The 13,378-nt window shown below is 33.0% G+C and overlaps 1 protein-coding gene across 1 annotated transcript; it reads left to right on the forward strand.

Moving 5' to 3' along the window:
* The first annotated feature begins 399 nt into the window (after positions 1–399).
* On the forward strand, positions 400–12,138 carry LOC131643337 (uncharacterized). Its single transcript, XM_058913535.1, has 20 exons — positions 400–619; positions 698–784; positions 892–960; positions 1,891–2,023; positions 2,121–2,167; positions 2,275–2,361; positions 3,745–3,806; positions 4,580–4,622; positions 4,777–4,857; positions 5,047–5,163; positions 5,451–5,556; positions 6,460–6,523; positions 6,734–6,776; positions 6,876–7,070; positions 7,175–7,336; positions 8,351–8,485; positions 9,595–9,738; positions 9,945–10,031; positions 11,601–11,669; positions 11,763–12,138. The coding sequence occupies exons 1-20, from the start codon at positions 488–490 to the stop codon at positions 11,853–11,855; spliced, it is 1,956 nt and encodes a 651-aa protein (XP_058769518.1). The 5' UTR covers positions 400–487; the 3' UTR covers positions 11,856–12,138.
* Positions 12,139–13,378: the final 1,240 nt, after the last annotated feature.

The following is a 13,378-nucleotide window of genomic DNA, read 5'->3' on the forward strand; positions in this document are numbered from 1 at the left end:
GTCAGTGCACTACCTTTAATCTCTTAGTTTAAACAATAATTATTTTAATGATTTATAATACAATTGAATTTATATAATTATTATTTATTTTAAAATTAATAGTTAATTTTAAATTATGATGAATATGTCTAAATACAGTTCATATATCGTATAAAATAAATTTATCTATAAGGCCGGACAAGTATTTAAGTAGTTAGTATGTAGTACGTAGTAGATAGCAGATTCATTTGTCATAGATACTAGATCGGTAGATAGTATATTGTTTTGGAGATAAATTTACAAAATATTTTTGTAACCAAAAAAAAAAAAAAAAGAAATTTACAAAATGTTTTGCGCTTATTTATACTCACTGATACCAAAACGACGTCGCAGGATGAAAGCAAGCACAAGGATCATTTCTACGTTTGGTTTATAGCGGCAGCGACAGGAACAGGGGTTTAGACTTACAGCGGCGAAAACAAAGGAGAAGCAGAAGAAGAAGAAGAAAATGGGGAAGAAAACAAAGAAACCTGGCAAAGGCAAAGAGAAAACAGAGAAAAAAACCGCAAAAGCCGACGTGAAGCGAGCTCGCCGGGAGGAAAAAAAGCTCTCCCCCGAAGACGACATCGACGCCATTCTGGTAACATAACTACCTCATTCTTCTCTCTCCGATCAATGAATAACCTAAATAACGTTCACTTCACACTCATTGAATCAGTTGAATATTCAAAAAGAGGAAGCTAAAAAGAAGGAAGTTCACGTCGAAGACAACGTTCCAGCGCCTTCTCCTCGCTCTAATTGCTCGGTAAATAACGGCACACGCGCTGTTAGCTCAGTTTCTTATTGTTCAGTTTGCATTTTGAATTTGGTTGTTTGTTATATGCTGATTTACTTGCTTGATTGGTTGTGCAGCTCACTGTTAATCCGTTGAAAGAGACGGAGTTGATTCTCTATGGAGGTGAATTCTACAACGGGAACAAGGTTAGGGTTGTTATTTTGTTGAATTCGAACATTCTGATTTTGATTAAGGCCATAAGTTTTGTGAAACTGATTGAGAGACTTTATCAATACAACTTACAACTTTTTTTAGATATATTTTTGGATTTATTAAATTATTTTTATAAATTCTTCAATATTTCTGATTTTTGATTACAGCTTATGTAGATGACTTATTTGAGCTTATCAACTGCCATAAGTTTTGTGAAATTTTTTGGGAGACTATCAAAACAACTTATGACTTTTTTTTTAATGTATTTTTGAATTTATTTTTATAAATGCTTCAAGATAGATAGTGAAAAGAACTTATAATATATATAAAAACAATTTGAATGTACTTTATCTTTTGTTATAAAAGCAGTTTATGCGAGCTTATTCATAAATGTTTATTTTGTTAAGCACTTGTACTATAAATTGTAAATAAGTTGTTTATTCAAACAGGTCTTAAGTAGCTGTTTGAATTGACTTCTTTGAGTTTGTTGAAGTTGGTATTTGTGTTGTTGAAGTTTTGTTGAAGTCCCACATTGTTTAGGCTCCCAGGCTGTTGGGTGTATAAATATGTGAAGGCAACCTCTCCCTTTGAGCTAACTTTTGGGGTTGAAATCCAAGTACATTTAACAGAGTTCATCATTTCACAAAAGCACATGTGACACTATTTGAGAGAATTTACGAAAACAGTTATGATATGTTTATAAGCTGGTTTCAACTTAATTAAGTAAGGTTTCAAGATAGCTAATGAAAAAATCTTATAAATTGTATGAAAACAATTTGACTTGATTTTATCTTGTGTTATGGAAAATTTTTATTTGCAAGTGACTACTTGTGCTATGAGCTGCAAAATAAGTATAAGTTGTTTATCCAAACAAGGTCTAAGTAGCTGCAACTTACCATCACGATTTATTCAAATCTATGCAGACTTTCGTGTATGGTGATCTTTACCGTTATGATGTTGAGAAACTGGAATGGAAACTGATTTCGAGTCCTAATAGTCCACCTCCGCGCAGTGCTCATCAGGCTGTTGCTTGGAAGAATTATGTTTATATTTTTGGTAATTTGGTTTGACTTTTTCTTTGATATTTGTGTGGATTTGTGGATCACACCTGAAAACTTATGTGTCAAGTTATCTTTCTTGAATGTGCTTTCAGGTGGTGAATTTACATCTCCAAATCAAGAGAGGTTCCATCACTACAAGGTTAAAGCTGCATTGCCTTGCTTCTGTTTGTGGTTAAGAAAAATATGATTTGTTTTACTGATTTTTGACTGTTTGGAGATACTGCTTTTGAATTTTGATTTGTGTAGGATTTTTGGATGTTGGACCTGAAAACTAATCAGTGGGAACAACTTAATTTAAAAGGGTGTCCTGGTCCGCGCTCGGGACATCGAATGGTATGTTCGAGTTCTTTTACACAAAAAAAGTTTCCTTTACACTAATTTCTATTTGAACAGCTGCAAGGTTTGATTACTTGCACATTTTAATTATTTTTCCACCTGTCCTCATTTTGCGAATTGCAGAAAAGGCTATCAAATCTTTGTTTCATTTTTCTTAGTAATTCATCATATTCTTTAGCATTTCTTAAGAGATTGCAACTGTGTTCCTAAATTATTAGTCCTCATTGGTGTAGATTCATTTGTTGCTGCTGACTGCAGTATTAAATTGAATAGAAAAGAACACTTTTATTCAGAAAATAGGTAAGAACTAAGAGTAGAAGAGAAAACTCTCCTCCAACCTTCTACAACAGAGCCACCACACTAGTCACATAATATTAACCCATCTGAATGACGTCTCTATCCTTCTATTTTTCTATTTTTCTATTTTACACTTTACTGTATTACCAATCAACTATTGTTACTAACTCCTCCTTACCCTTTATCATAACAAACTCCTTATCATATATCCTAATACACTAACTTCTCCTTATCTTATTGTCACTAACTCATGCACATCCTTTATCCTAACAAACTTCTTATCCTATATCCTCCTAACCAAAGACATAGCAACTATGTTCTATATATTGTAGAACACTGATCATTCTTTCTGATCTTTTTATACTTCTTGTTTTACATATGTTGATGTTTGAAGTGGTTGGATTGCTCAATAATCACTGAGAGCCTTAAATATTTTAGCATTATCCCTATCTCTCTCTATTCAAACTCTCTTGCTGATAAACACAGCCTGTCAACTCCAACGTATCTGTGATCATATGAACCGTTTTCTTGTTATTGCTATCTTAACTAGGAACCTGTTTGTGCTATTATATATATGTATATATTATACTGTTAGAAATTCCGACTTCATTGCGGTCCGCTCCTAGCCGCCTAATTACGGCATTTGAGTTTCCCTCATTGCAACTCCCAACAGGCCAACGCCTTCATGGTGTTGGATATTAAGGGGTGAATTTAGTCCGGCTAGAGATATGACCTGTGTAGTGTTTATAAACTTGTGTAACCCTCACCTTACAAGCCTGTCTTGTAAGGATAAGTTAAAACCCATTAATGCTTGTTGGTCCAAGTGGCAAGGATCTTTGTCCCCCTTGAGCAAGACCTAGGGTTCGAGTCTTGCAAAAGAAAAAAAAAACTTTGTTCCTTATATGGGTTCACCTGACTCGACTCGAACTAGTTGGGGACTTGGGGGTGGAGATGGATATGATACGTATATGGGGACTTGCACAAGTAAACTCCATATATAGCAAAGATTAATATGTGAATTCTATATTAGAGTCTTTTTTCTTAATCACGTGTTTTTGATCACATTATTTGGTTCATTTGCAGGTATTATACAAGCACAAGATTATTCTTTTTGGTGGATTTTATGACACTCTTAGAGAAGTGAGGTTGTTGACATTGCTTTGTTCCTTTTTATTTGCATTCAATTTTTTCCCTTCATTTGATGAAATATGGAAGCAGAGATTGAGCTTCTTATTAACTTAAGCTACATGATTTCTTTGGATGTGTTATTTGCCAGTGAATGCTAGCTTTAAAACATTGATTTCGTAGTTTTGGTTTTAAGTGATGGAAATCGTTTTTATGCCACATTTCTGTATATAATTGTAGATGCACAACATTTGTGGTTAAGTGGACTCATGTGATTTATCTCTCTATCCTTATGGTTTGTAGTTGTATTTGGAATGGTTGTTTTGGCCCACAGAAATTAAATTTATCTACTAATAAGCATGATGTGAATAAGTTAAGATGAGATTTTAAGTTCCGGCAAGTAGAATAAGGAAGGTTAGTAGTGAGAGGGAGGGAGAGAGAAGGAGAAGTTATGAAGTGGAATTGGTAGTCATTTTTTTTCCTGATAAATTTCATTTCTGCTCTTTTGTTATTGCAAGAAATGAATAGAATATAGAATCTACAGAACAAATTCTCTGTTTCAATCCGATCTTATTTCATTATCGAAGTTCTCTTTTATGTAGCTCTAGAGGTTACATTCTTTGCTTATTATTGTGAGTTAAAATTATGTTGTGAAAAATTGTATATACGAATATGGTAGTATTCAAATATTTAACTAATTTTTGAAATTTTGATGGCTTGTGAGTAAAATGATGAAGCATTACCCCATAGGAACTAATGGCCTTTCTATGCCACTTCTTATTTGGTTTTACAGGTACTACAATGATCTATTTGTGTTTGACCTTGATCAGTTTAAGGTAAACTTATTTTAATACATACTATGCTGAGTCCTATTATGTTTATGTACTACTTGCCACTCCAATCACATAACCAAAATGTCGGGCTGTATGATGTAATAATGCTGATATAATTTTTTTATGCGATTAACACCAATTTGATTTTGTGCTGTAGTGGCAAGAAATCAAGCCTAAGCCTGGAGCAATGTGGCCAAGTGGGCGTAGTGGTTTTCAATTATTTGTCTACCAAGATGATGTGAGTACAATACTAATCCTCTTATATGAAGCTAATTTTTTGTTTTTAATTTACTTATAGCTATGCTTTTGTTTTTCAATATTGTCAAAATTTCCCCTATGGACCGATTCATCATTATGATTGATTACGGTGGCTAATTAAAGGACTTTTGATACTGTCTTTTTTAACGGAGTTCCTTTCATATTGCAGATTTTCTTATATGGTGGCTATTCAAAAGAAGTTTCATCTGACAAGAGTGCCTCTGAGAAAGGAATAGTTCATTCAGACATGTGGTCCCTTGACCCTAAGACTTGGGAATGGAACAAGGTTGTGGTTTGGAGATTAAATATTAAGTGAAATTGTATATTCGTCTTCCTAGGCACGTCTAAGATTTCTTTTGGCTTAGATTTTTACCTAGTAACGAAAATGGCCCTAGTAAGTTTTGAGCAGCAGCTCAAACTTCTATGTTTGAGCTTCAATTAATTATGTGATTTTTTTTCTTTTTTTCTTCTCTCCCCTTCACCCTCTTCACTCCCCTAGAACCCCAGAAAAATACCGTGTTACAATTTCACAGTCCAAAGTTTATTTAACAATTCTTTCTTCCTTCCTAATAGGTTAAGAAGAGTGGAATGCCTCCTGGTCCTCGTGCAGGGTTTTCCATGTGCGTTCATAAGAGGAGGGCTCTGCTATTTGGTGGTGTTGTGGATATAGAAGTTGAAGGTAGCTTTTTCTTTTCATGACTATTTTTGCAATTTGTAACCATCTGCATATACTTTTAATTGAATGAATGGTACACACTGCATGAGATTTAATCAATGAAGCCTTTGTAATGTTTGCAAACAATTAATATGATCCGACAGTCAGCTTTAATTCTTTTTGAGGGAAGTGTATTTGTTTGTTTATGCCCATGTTAATCTCACATAACGTTGTGTAGGACCGGCTCCCTAAAATTCTATAGTGGTACAAAAGATAGTAGAATAGCCACTATTGCAAATACTAAGGATTAGTTTACAAAGTAAAACAAATACGCAAAAATAAAAAAATACACAATTAAAGAGACCATCATACTTAATAGTTAAAAAACCTAAAGTATAGAGCAATAAAACTTAAGCAGAGAAGAACAAAGCTTAAGTGAACAAAAGTAGGAAGAAGAACAAGACCATTTTTTTATGAGCAAGAACATAACAAAATGAAAATGAAAAACATAACACTATCCTTAAAAATGACAACGGGTAAAAGGAAAAGGATTTGAGGAATTTATCCCTGAAACCCTATTAGCGGACATAAGTTTATGCTTGCTGTAAGATTAGTTTTTTTTTTTCCTTTTCTAATTGCTCATAAGACCATCGTACTTACTAGTTAAAAAACCTAAATAGAGCAATAAAACTTAAGCAAAGATGAACAAACCAGAAGTGAACCAAAAGTAGGAAGAAGAACAAGACCATTTTTTATGAGCAAGAACATAACAAAATGAGAATGAAAAACATAACACTACCCTTAAAAATGACCACGGGTAAAAAAAAGGATTTGAGGAATTTATCCCTGAATCCCTATTAGCGGACATAAGTTTATGGTTGCTGTAAGATTAGTTTTTTTTCCTCTAATTGCTCTAAAATCGTGCAGGTGATGCAATGATGAGCTTGTTCTTAAATGAGTTTTATGGCTTTCAGTTAGACACCAACCGCTGGTAAGTCTATATTGTTTCAGTGATAATTACAATGTTTTCTAAAGTTGTCATTTATGTAATCAATCTTCCATTTGCTTTTGACTCTTGGGCTTTGTAATTTTTGCATTAATTTTTTATTTGATCTTTTCTGCATATGCTGATTAGAGTTAAGATGCTCTCTTATATGAATGTTTCTCAGTTGGCTTGTTATTGATGCTGTTTGTGTAATAGGTATCCTCTGGAGTTAAGAAAGGATAAATCAACAAAAGATAAGGTAGATTTGATATTTTGTACATTTATACTTCCAATTTATTGGTTTTTTTGGGCTATTTTATTTGCAATAATATTGTTGCCTAATGAAATGGGTTTGCAGTTAAGAAAGACTGAACAAAATTGTACCAACGGCGTCAAGAAGAAGTTAGAATCACTAGAGGATTCAGAGTTCGAAGAAAGCAGCATTGAAGATATATCCCAGGATATTGCGTCAAAGGTGACTGTTGCTGACAAACCTGAAGGGAAGTCCAAGGAATCTGGTGCTAAATTGGACATTCAGAATTCTTTGCCCGAGGTTCTCATTTTGGATCAAAACTCTTATAAGTTATGACACTATCGAATGACACTGCTTTTATTTTTGCTCATTTATTTATAATTCAATTTCTCCAAACTTTCTAGGCAGTGAAACCCTGTGGACGAATTAATTCTTGTATGGCTGTTGGAAGAGATACATTATATGTATATGGTGGCATGATGGAGATTAAAGATCAAGAAATCACTCTTGACGACTTGTATTCTCTGAACCTTAGCAAACTTGATGAATGGAAGTGCATTATACCGGTTTGTGTCTTTCCTCGACTACTTCTTTTGGCCGATAGATGCATACACTATACCACTTATTACAATTGACGATGTATCATTTCTAGGAAATGTACCTAAACTTTGACATTTTAACACAAGTTTTCTGCTCTTCTAATTAAAGCAGTTCTATTTCTAGGAGCTCTTTGTCTCTGTTTCTAACACGTAATTATGATTAAGAAAGACTTTGAGTTCTTACTTAGCTGATCAAAATTTTCTGCTACTGCTATGTTACTGAATAATAGTATCCTTCCCAGTTTCAAGGATACATGGCACTCCATCACTTCCCCTAAGTAGTAGTAGTAGTAATAATAATAATAATAGTAATAGTAAGGCTGTCTAACAAAATCTGCGGTACTTATTAGATCTTTTAGTTCACACCACATTTTGACAAAGTTATACCATACTAAGTTTATTTTCATTGATAATTTGTCATATTGACATTATCTTGAAAAGAAATTGAACTGCCAAAGGTGGATGTTGTATATAAGTTATTGTCACATTCACATTATCTTAGAATTTGGGTTGGGCCTAACTCATCCCTACAAAACCGGCTTGTAAGGTGAGGATTGTCCCCCACTTATAAACACAACACAATGAAGGTGTTGGAGGCTGGAATGAAGGCTAGCCAAAATGTCCCAATTAAGGCGACTAGGGATAGACTGCAATTAAGGCGGAAATTCCAACACAACCCCTCATGTTTGGGCCTCAATGATACCATCTCAGAATTTGGATTGGACCTAACTCATCCGTACAAAACTGACTTGTAAGGTGAGGATTGCCCTCACTTATAAACACAACACATGACATATCTCTAAGCAATGTGGGACTAAATCCACCCCTTCAAACCCAACACAATGAAGGTGTTGGGGGCTGCAATGAAGGCTAGCAAAAGTGACACAATTAAGGCGGAAATTCCAACAGTGGATATATTCTTACTACTTACACATTTTTATTTTATCTGCTATAATCTGACTTCTTTTTTCTTCCGTCCAGGCATCAGAATCTGAATGGGTGGAAGTTTCGGAGGGTGACGATGATGATGATGAAGATGAGGACGACGATGATGATGAAGATGAGGACGATGGTACAAGTGAGGAGAATGAAGATGATGATGATGAAGATGATGAGGTGCCCATTCTAATCTCATAATCTTATAATTCCAACAAAAGAAAAATGAGTGAATTAAAAACCCCCAATTTTAGATTTATGTAACAGTGAGGGTTGACTAGATGGAGTATAGTCCAGTAGAGGGACACCAAGAGAAACTCTATGCCTAATCAATAAAAGAATTTTAGAGTAGTCTTTCTGTGAAGTGTGAGCCGAATACATGATTGGGCTTTATAGTGTTGATTGATCTATTTATCAGACTCCACATAATGGAAAAAGTCCCTATTGTTGTTGTAACACACCGTTACAACGAAGAAAGATAAAACAACAAAAATACACTATCTTTTCACTATTCTGCCTCTTATGTCTTCACTTTCCTTATATCATTTCAGTTCACTTGGTTGTTGTTGATAGCTTTTTTTTGTTGATATTCTAACCATTAAGTGTTGTAAATAATTGAATGTAAATAGTAATATTCATATTTACTTTTAAATTATAGTATATGACCTGTTAAGCAAAGTATATTAGGTCTAGAATTTTTTCTATTTAAATAGATTCGGTATTGTATTGTAACCAGACTCTCATATTGTTTTAGAATTTGGGCTGAGCTTAACTCAATCTCACAAAATTGACTTGTAAGGTGAGGATTGACTCTCCTTATAAATATATGTTTAGGCCATCTCTCATCTAATGTGGGGCAACAGTTTTGTAAGAGAACATTGAAATACCTTATAAACGCTTTTTTACATTAAGTTTGCACTATATTACCACTCAAAGGTGTACAATGAGAATACATTCGAGTTTCTCTCTAAGACACGACTGATTTTGCCACTTAATGAATTTGCTACTTAATGATGCATTCTTAATAATTCAGTCTAAAATAATTTGATAGGCAAAGGTTTACCTTTTGAAACAATAACCTGCAACATGATATTTATCTTTGCCCAAGTTTAAAATCCATGATAGACACTGAGCATTTCTTAGTTTTTTTCCTTAAACTTGTAATAGCTATTCTATACAAATACTGTCAAACATATGTGCGGTCGGTTAACTCTCCACAACCAAGCAGTTTATTTTCGAAACAAAAGATTTTCTGCATTATTTATTTGGCTTTACGTTTTGGTCAATAGGTTCAGAGTACATCAGTTCAGGTGGGAGATGCTGTTGCTTTAATCAAGGGAGGAGTAAAGAATCTGCGTAGGAAAGATAGAAGGTTACGGATAGAGCAAATCAGAGCCAGCCTTGGCTTGTCAGATTCACAGAGAACACCATTGGTAGTTTATCAATATTTATTAAAGACATGTTACACAGTTGATTATATATTGCAGCCAGCATTTTTTATAAATTTTTTGTTCTATTGAGCTCTATTACCTTTCTTGATTGTGTCTGGTTATCTTTTTGCCTACAAAAGCATCTCTGAGCTTGAATCAATATATTTCTTTGTTCCACTGCTTCCTTAATTGTTTCTTGTTGCATGTAGGCAGGTGAATCCTTGAGAGATTTCTATAAGCGTACAAATATGTATTGGCAAATGGCAGCGCACGAACACACTCAGCACACTGGAAAAGTATGTTATCTCTTTTCTTTCTTTGTTATATTCCTATTTAATTTTCCCCGTAAAGCTATATGATTGGTAGTAGCACGACTAGTTTCTTCCTTTCTTATATTTCTTTTACTTAAGTATTAACAGTACTATTAACTCTTCATCTTGTTATGTATTCAAGAGGAACAGAGAAAGAATTCAGTGGGTCTTTCTGTTTTCCTCATCTAAAATCTGTGAAGTCCATGTTCATACATGAATAACAAAATTTTTGTTTGATTTGCATCCAAGTAATATTTTAGGGAGGTTAAATGACCGGGAACTTTGATCTTTTTGCAAATTGAAATGATGAATGTTAAATTCTTCTTGCGTAAGGATTCTTACAGAAAGCACTTAAACAAAAATATCACTAACTTAATTCTTATAGATAAATTTCTTATTTTAAAAAAATAATCAAATCTTATTTTAAAATAATAATCAAATCTTATCAATTATATAAAAGAAGTTTGTTAAACATTATTAGTGTGAGTAAACCCCCAATTTCGTCCCTCAAGTATCTCTCTATTGTTTATTTAGCCTCTAAAATATATAACAATAAAAAGCAGTTTCTAAAGATTTATAAGTAGTCACTACCAGTCTGTCTGCGGCGAAGAGACTGGGAGCGGAGTGAAACAGGGCACAACACTCTAGGGGGGTTTCTGGGTTGCAGGGTCATAGGTCCTGTTTTTGAGCGGGTTTTGGACCACTGTTTTTTTTGCTGTAAAAACCAAAATTACACTTTAAAATCAAACATTTTAAGGGTAATTTGGTACTTTATCTGAGTATACCAATTTCCTCATCTTTCTGCTGTGGGGGCTGTTCATTCTGTTCCTTCAAAACACAAGCTCTTTCGTCAAACTTCTTTGTCTTTCCTGTGGTTCTTCATTCTTCATCTTTTCTTCCTTCAAGCTTTTTCTTTTCCCTTGTTTCTTTTCCTTCATTTCTTTTCTCTGTTTTCCCTCAGTCAATTTTCTTCTTTCCTTTCCCTCTGTTTTTTTTTCTCATTTACTTTTCTCTCTCTGTTTCATCTCTTGTTACTTGTAAAATCTCTCTCAAGAGTTGGACTGAGCCGCATATATTCTAGATTTATACCTGTCCTGACACATGTAGCAAGGGACCAATGTGGGACCCACCTATTTCTGTAGCAGAAACGGCGGGCATAGGTGTTATAGTTCTTGTTACTTTTCTCGTCCTTCTTTCATTATAGTTCATGTTATTAGAGTTCTTGATTTAGATTTTATCTCTTTAATATAAATACTACATGATGGATTTCATTGAGTCCAAGTTATATATTGTCAAACATTCATGGTAAATGATAAATCAAAAACCGTTTTCAAAATGAAAAATGATAAAAACATAGACAAAAAACAACAATTCAACCATTAGTGCTTTACAATATATAATTTGAATTCAAAATAAAACACATTATGTACTATTATTATATTAAAGAGATAAAATCTAAATCACTCTATCATGAATTCCTCAAATAACATGAACAGGTAAAATTACACACTAATGAATACCTTGTGTTTGTGTTGAAATTATTCTGGGTGATAGGAACTCCGCAAAGATGGTTTTGATCTTGCAGAATCTCGATACAGGGAGCTAAAACCTATTCTTGACGAGGTAATGTTGTCATGTTTACATATTCACCTAAGCACAAATTATCTCCTTACTATTTTATTTGTTAAATTATAATATTCTCTTTTATCACTGTAGCTGGCCTTATTAGAAGCTGAGCAGAAAGCTGAAGAGGCTGAGGGGCCTGAGGTTAATGCAAAGAAAAGAGGCAAGAAGAAAACTAGAAATTGATATTTCTAATGCAACTCTTACTTGAGGCTAGGGTATCAAAGAGAATGACGTAATTGCAATTTTGTTTTAGTATATAGTACTCGTGTCTGTTGTATTTTATTTCCTAATTTATCATGATTTTGTTATTGGATTTGAGCCTCGTTATTAATAATGATCTGATGATAAAATGTTCATAGAATGTTTTATCGGAACTACTGCTGTATATTAAAGGTGAGATTGTTATCTCTGTATAATTCTAGTGATATTATTATCATTATAAAAACATTTATTTGTTTTAAATCAATTTAAAAGATTATTGGTTAGTTAATTTTATGAACTTGTAGGTTATTTTTTGGATGGATGAGTAAAATGAAATGGAGTAACATGCAAGTTTGATCATTTTAAGATTATATTAGTTACATTTTTCTTCTTCTGGTGTATCATCTAATTAATATTAGATGTACTACTCATATTGTAGTCATGATCACTCTACAATGTGAAATCTTTAATATCATATGTGTAGTACTCTCTCTGTCCCATATTATAAGAGAAATTCACCTTTTAAATTCATTGAACAATTAATATATCTCGTCTATGACTAGATACATTAATTACTCAATGAATCTAAAAATTAAATTTCTCTTATAATATTGGATAGAAAGAGTTTATATAATCAAACATGTTTATGTACAACAAATTTCGTTTGTCTTTCAAACTATATATTATGTTGCATTAAAGGCTTAGGACATATCAATTGCAATCTAAATAAAACCTTTATTACCCTATTTGGAAAATTCTTCATGAACTGAATTTTTTTTTACAAATAAATATTATAATCTTGACTATCAAATTTTATGGATTTGGTCATCCCTTTTTCTCACTTATCAATTTTAATCTTAAAACGTTCACCTTTCAATTTTTTTTTTTTATCTCAAGGCAGTCTAGATTTTATTCAATGGGTATATTCTTTACCATAAAGGACATCGTTGAAGGATTTAAACGATATATTTGCTTTGTATTTATCATTAATTCTCACCTTAATATTCTTCAAATTATTAATGATCTAATGAAATATGTTAACTGCCTCACTTTGGATTTATTTTCTACCATTTGAAATGAGTAGAGTGGTTTTAAACATAATTATTGATTCTTTGAGTTTTGTGAGCATTACTCTTGTTGGTTTTGGATTGAACTAAATTCATTCTTATCAAGAATTCGTATTTTTTTTGTCGATCTTCATTCCATAAGGCTTATTATTTTAGATTAGAAGTGTGGCGTCTCCCTTGTCTTTATTTATCAATTCCTTCTTGTCATTGTTTTGTTACAATTTCACCAATCCTTTTATTTTTTCATAGAAATTCAAAATCACTCCATTAGACATCATAAAATATTAACGCGTGTAAGTGAATAACATGAACACATAAAAGGAACCTTCATGTTCGCGTCCTTAAACAAAATGGCTTAGGAGCCATTAGCCAAAGACTTGGTCATATGCAATGATTTAACCCTTTACCACATCGAAACTGCATTCTTCTTGGCAACTT

This window comes from Vicia villosa, linkage group LG1, assembly GCF_029867415.1.
Source record: "Vicia villosa cultivar HV-30 ecotype Madison, WI linkage group LG1, Vvil1.0, whole genome shotgun sequence".
Classification (NCBI taxonomy): Eukaryota; Viridiplantae; Streptophyta; class Magnoliopsida; order Fabales; family Fabaceae; genus Vicia; species Vicia villosa.

Coding starts and splice junctions, on each gene's coding strand:
- LOC131643337 (XM_058913535.1), top strand. CDS start 488: ATGGGGAAGAAAACAAAGAAACCTGGCAAAGGCAAAGAGAAAACAGAG. Junction 2,362..3,744: donor CGCGCTCGGGACATCGAATG/GTATGTTCGAGT, acceptor GTTCATTTGCAG/GTATTATACAAGCACAAGAT. Junction 7,337..8,350: donor AATGGAAGTGCATTATACCG/GTTTGTGTCTTT, acceptor TCTTCCGTCCAG/GCATCAGAATCTGAATGGGT.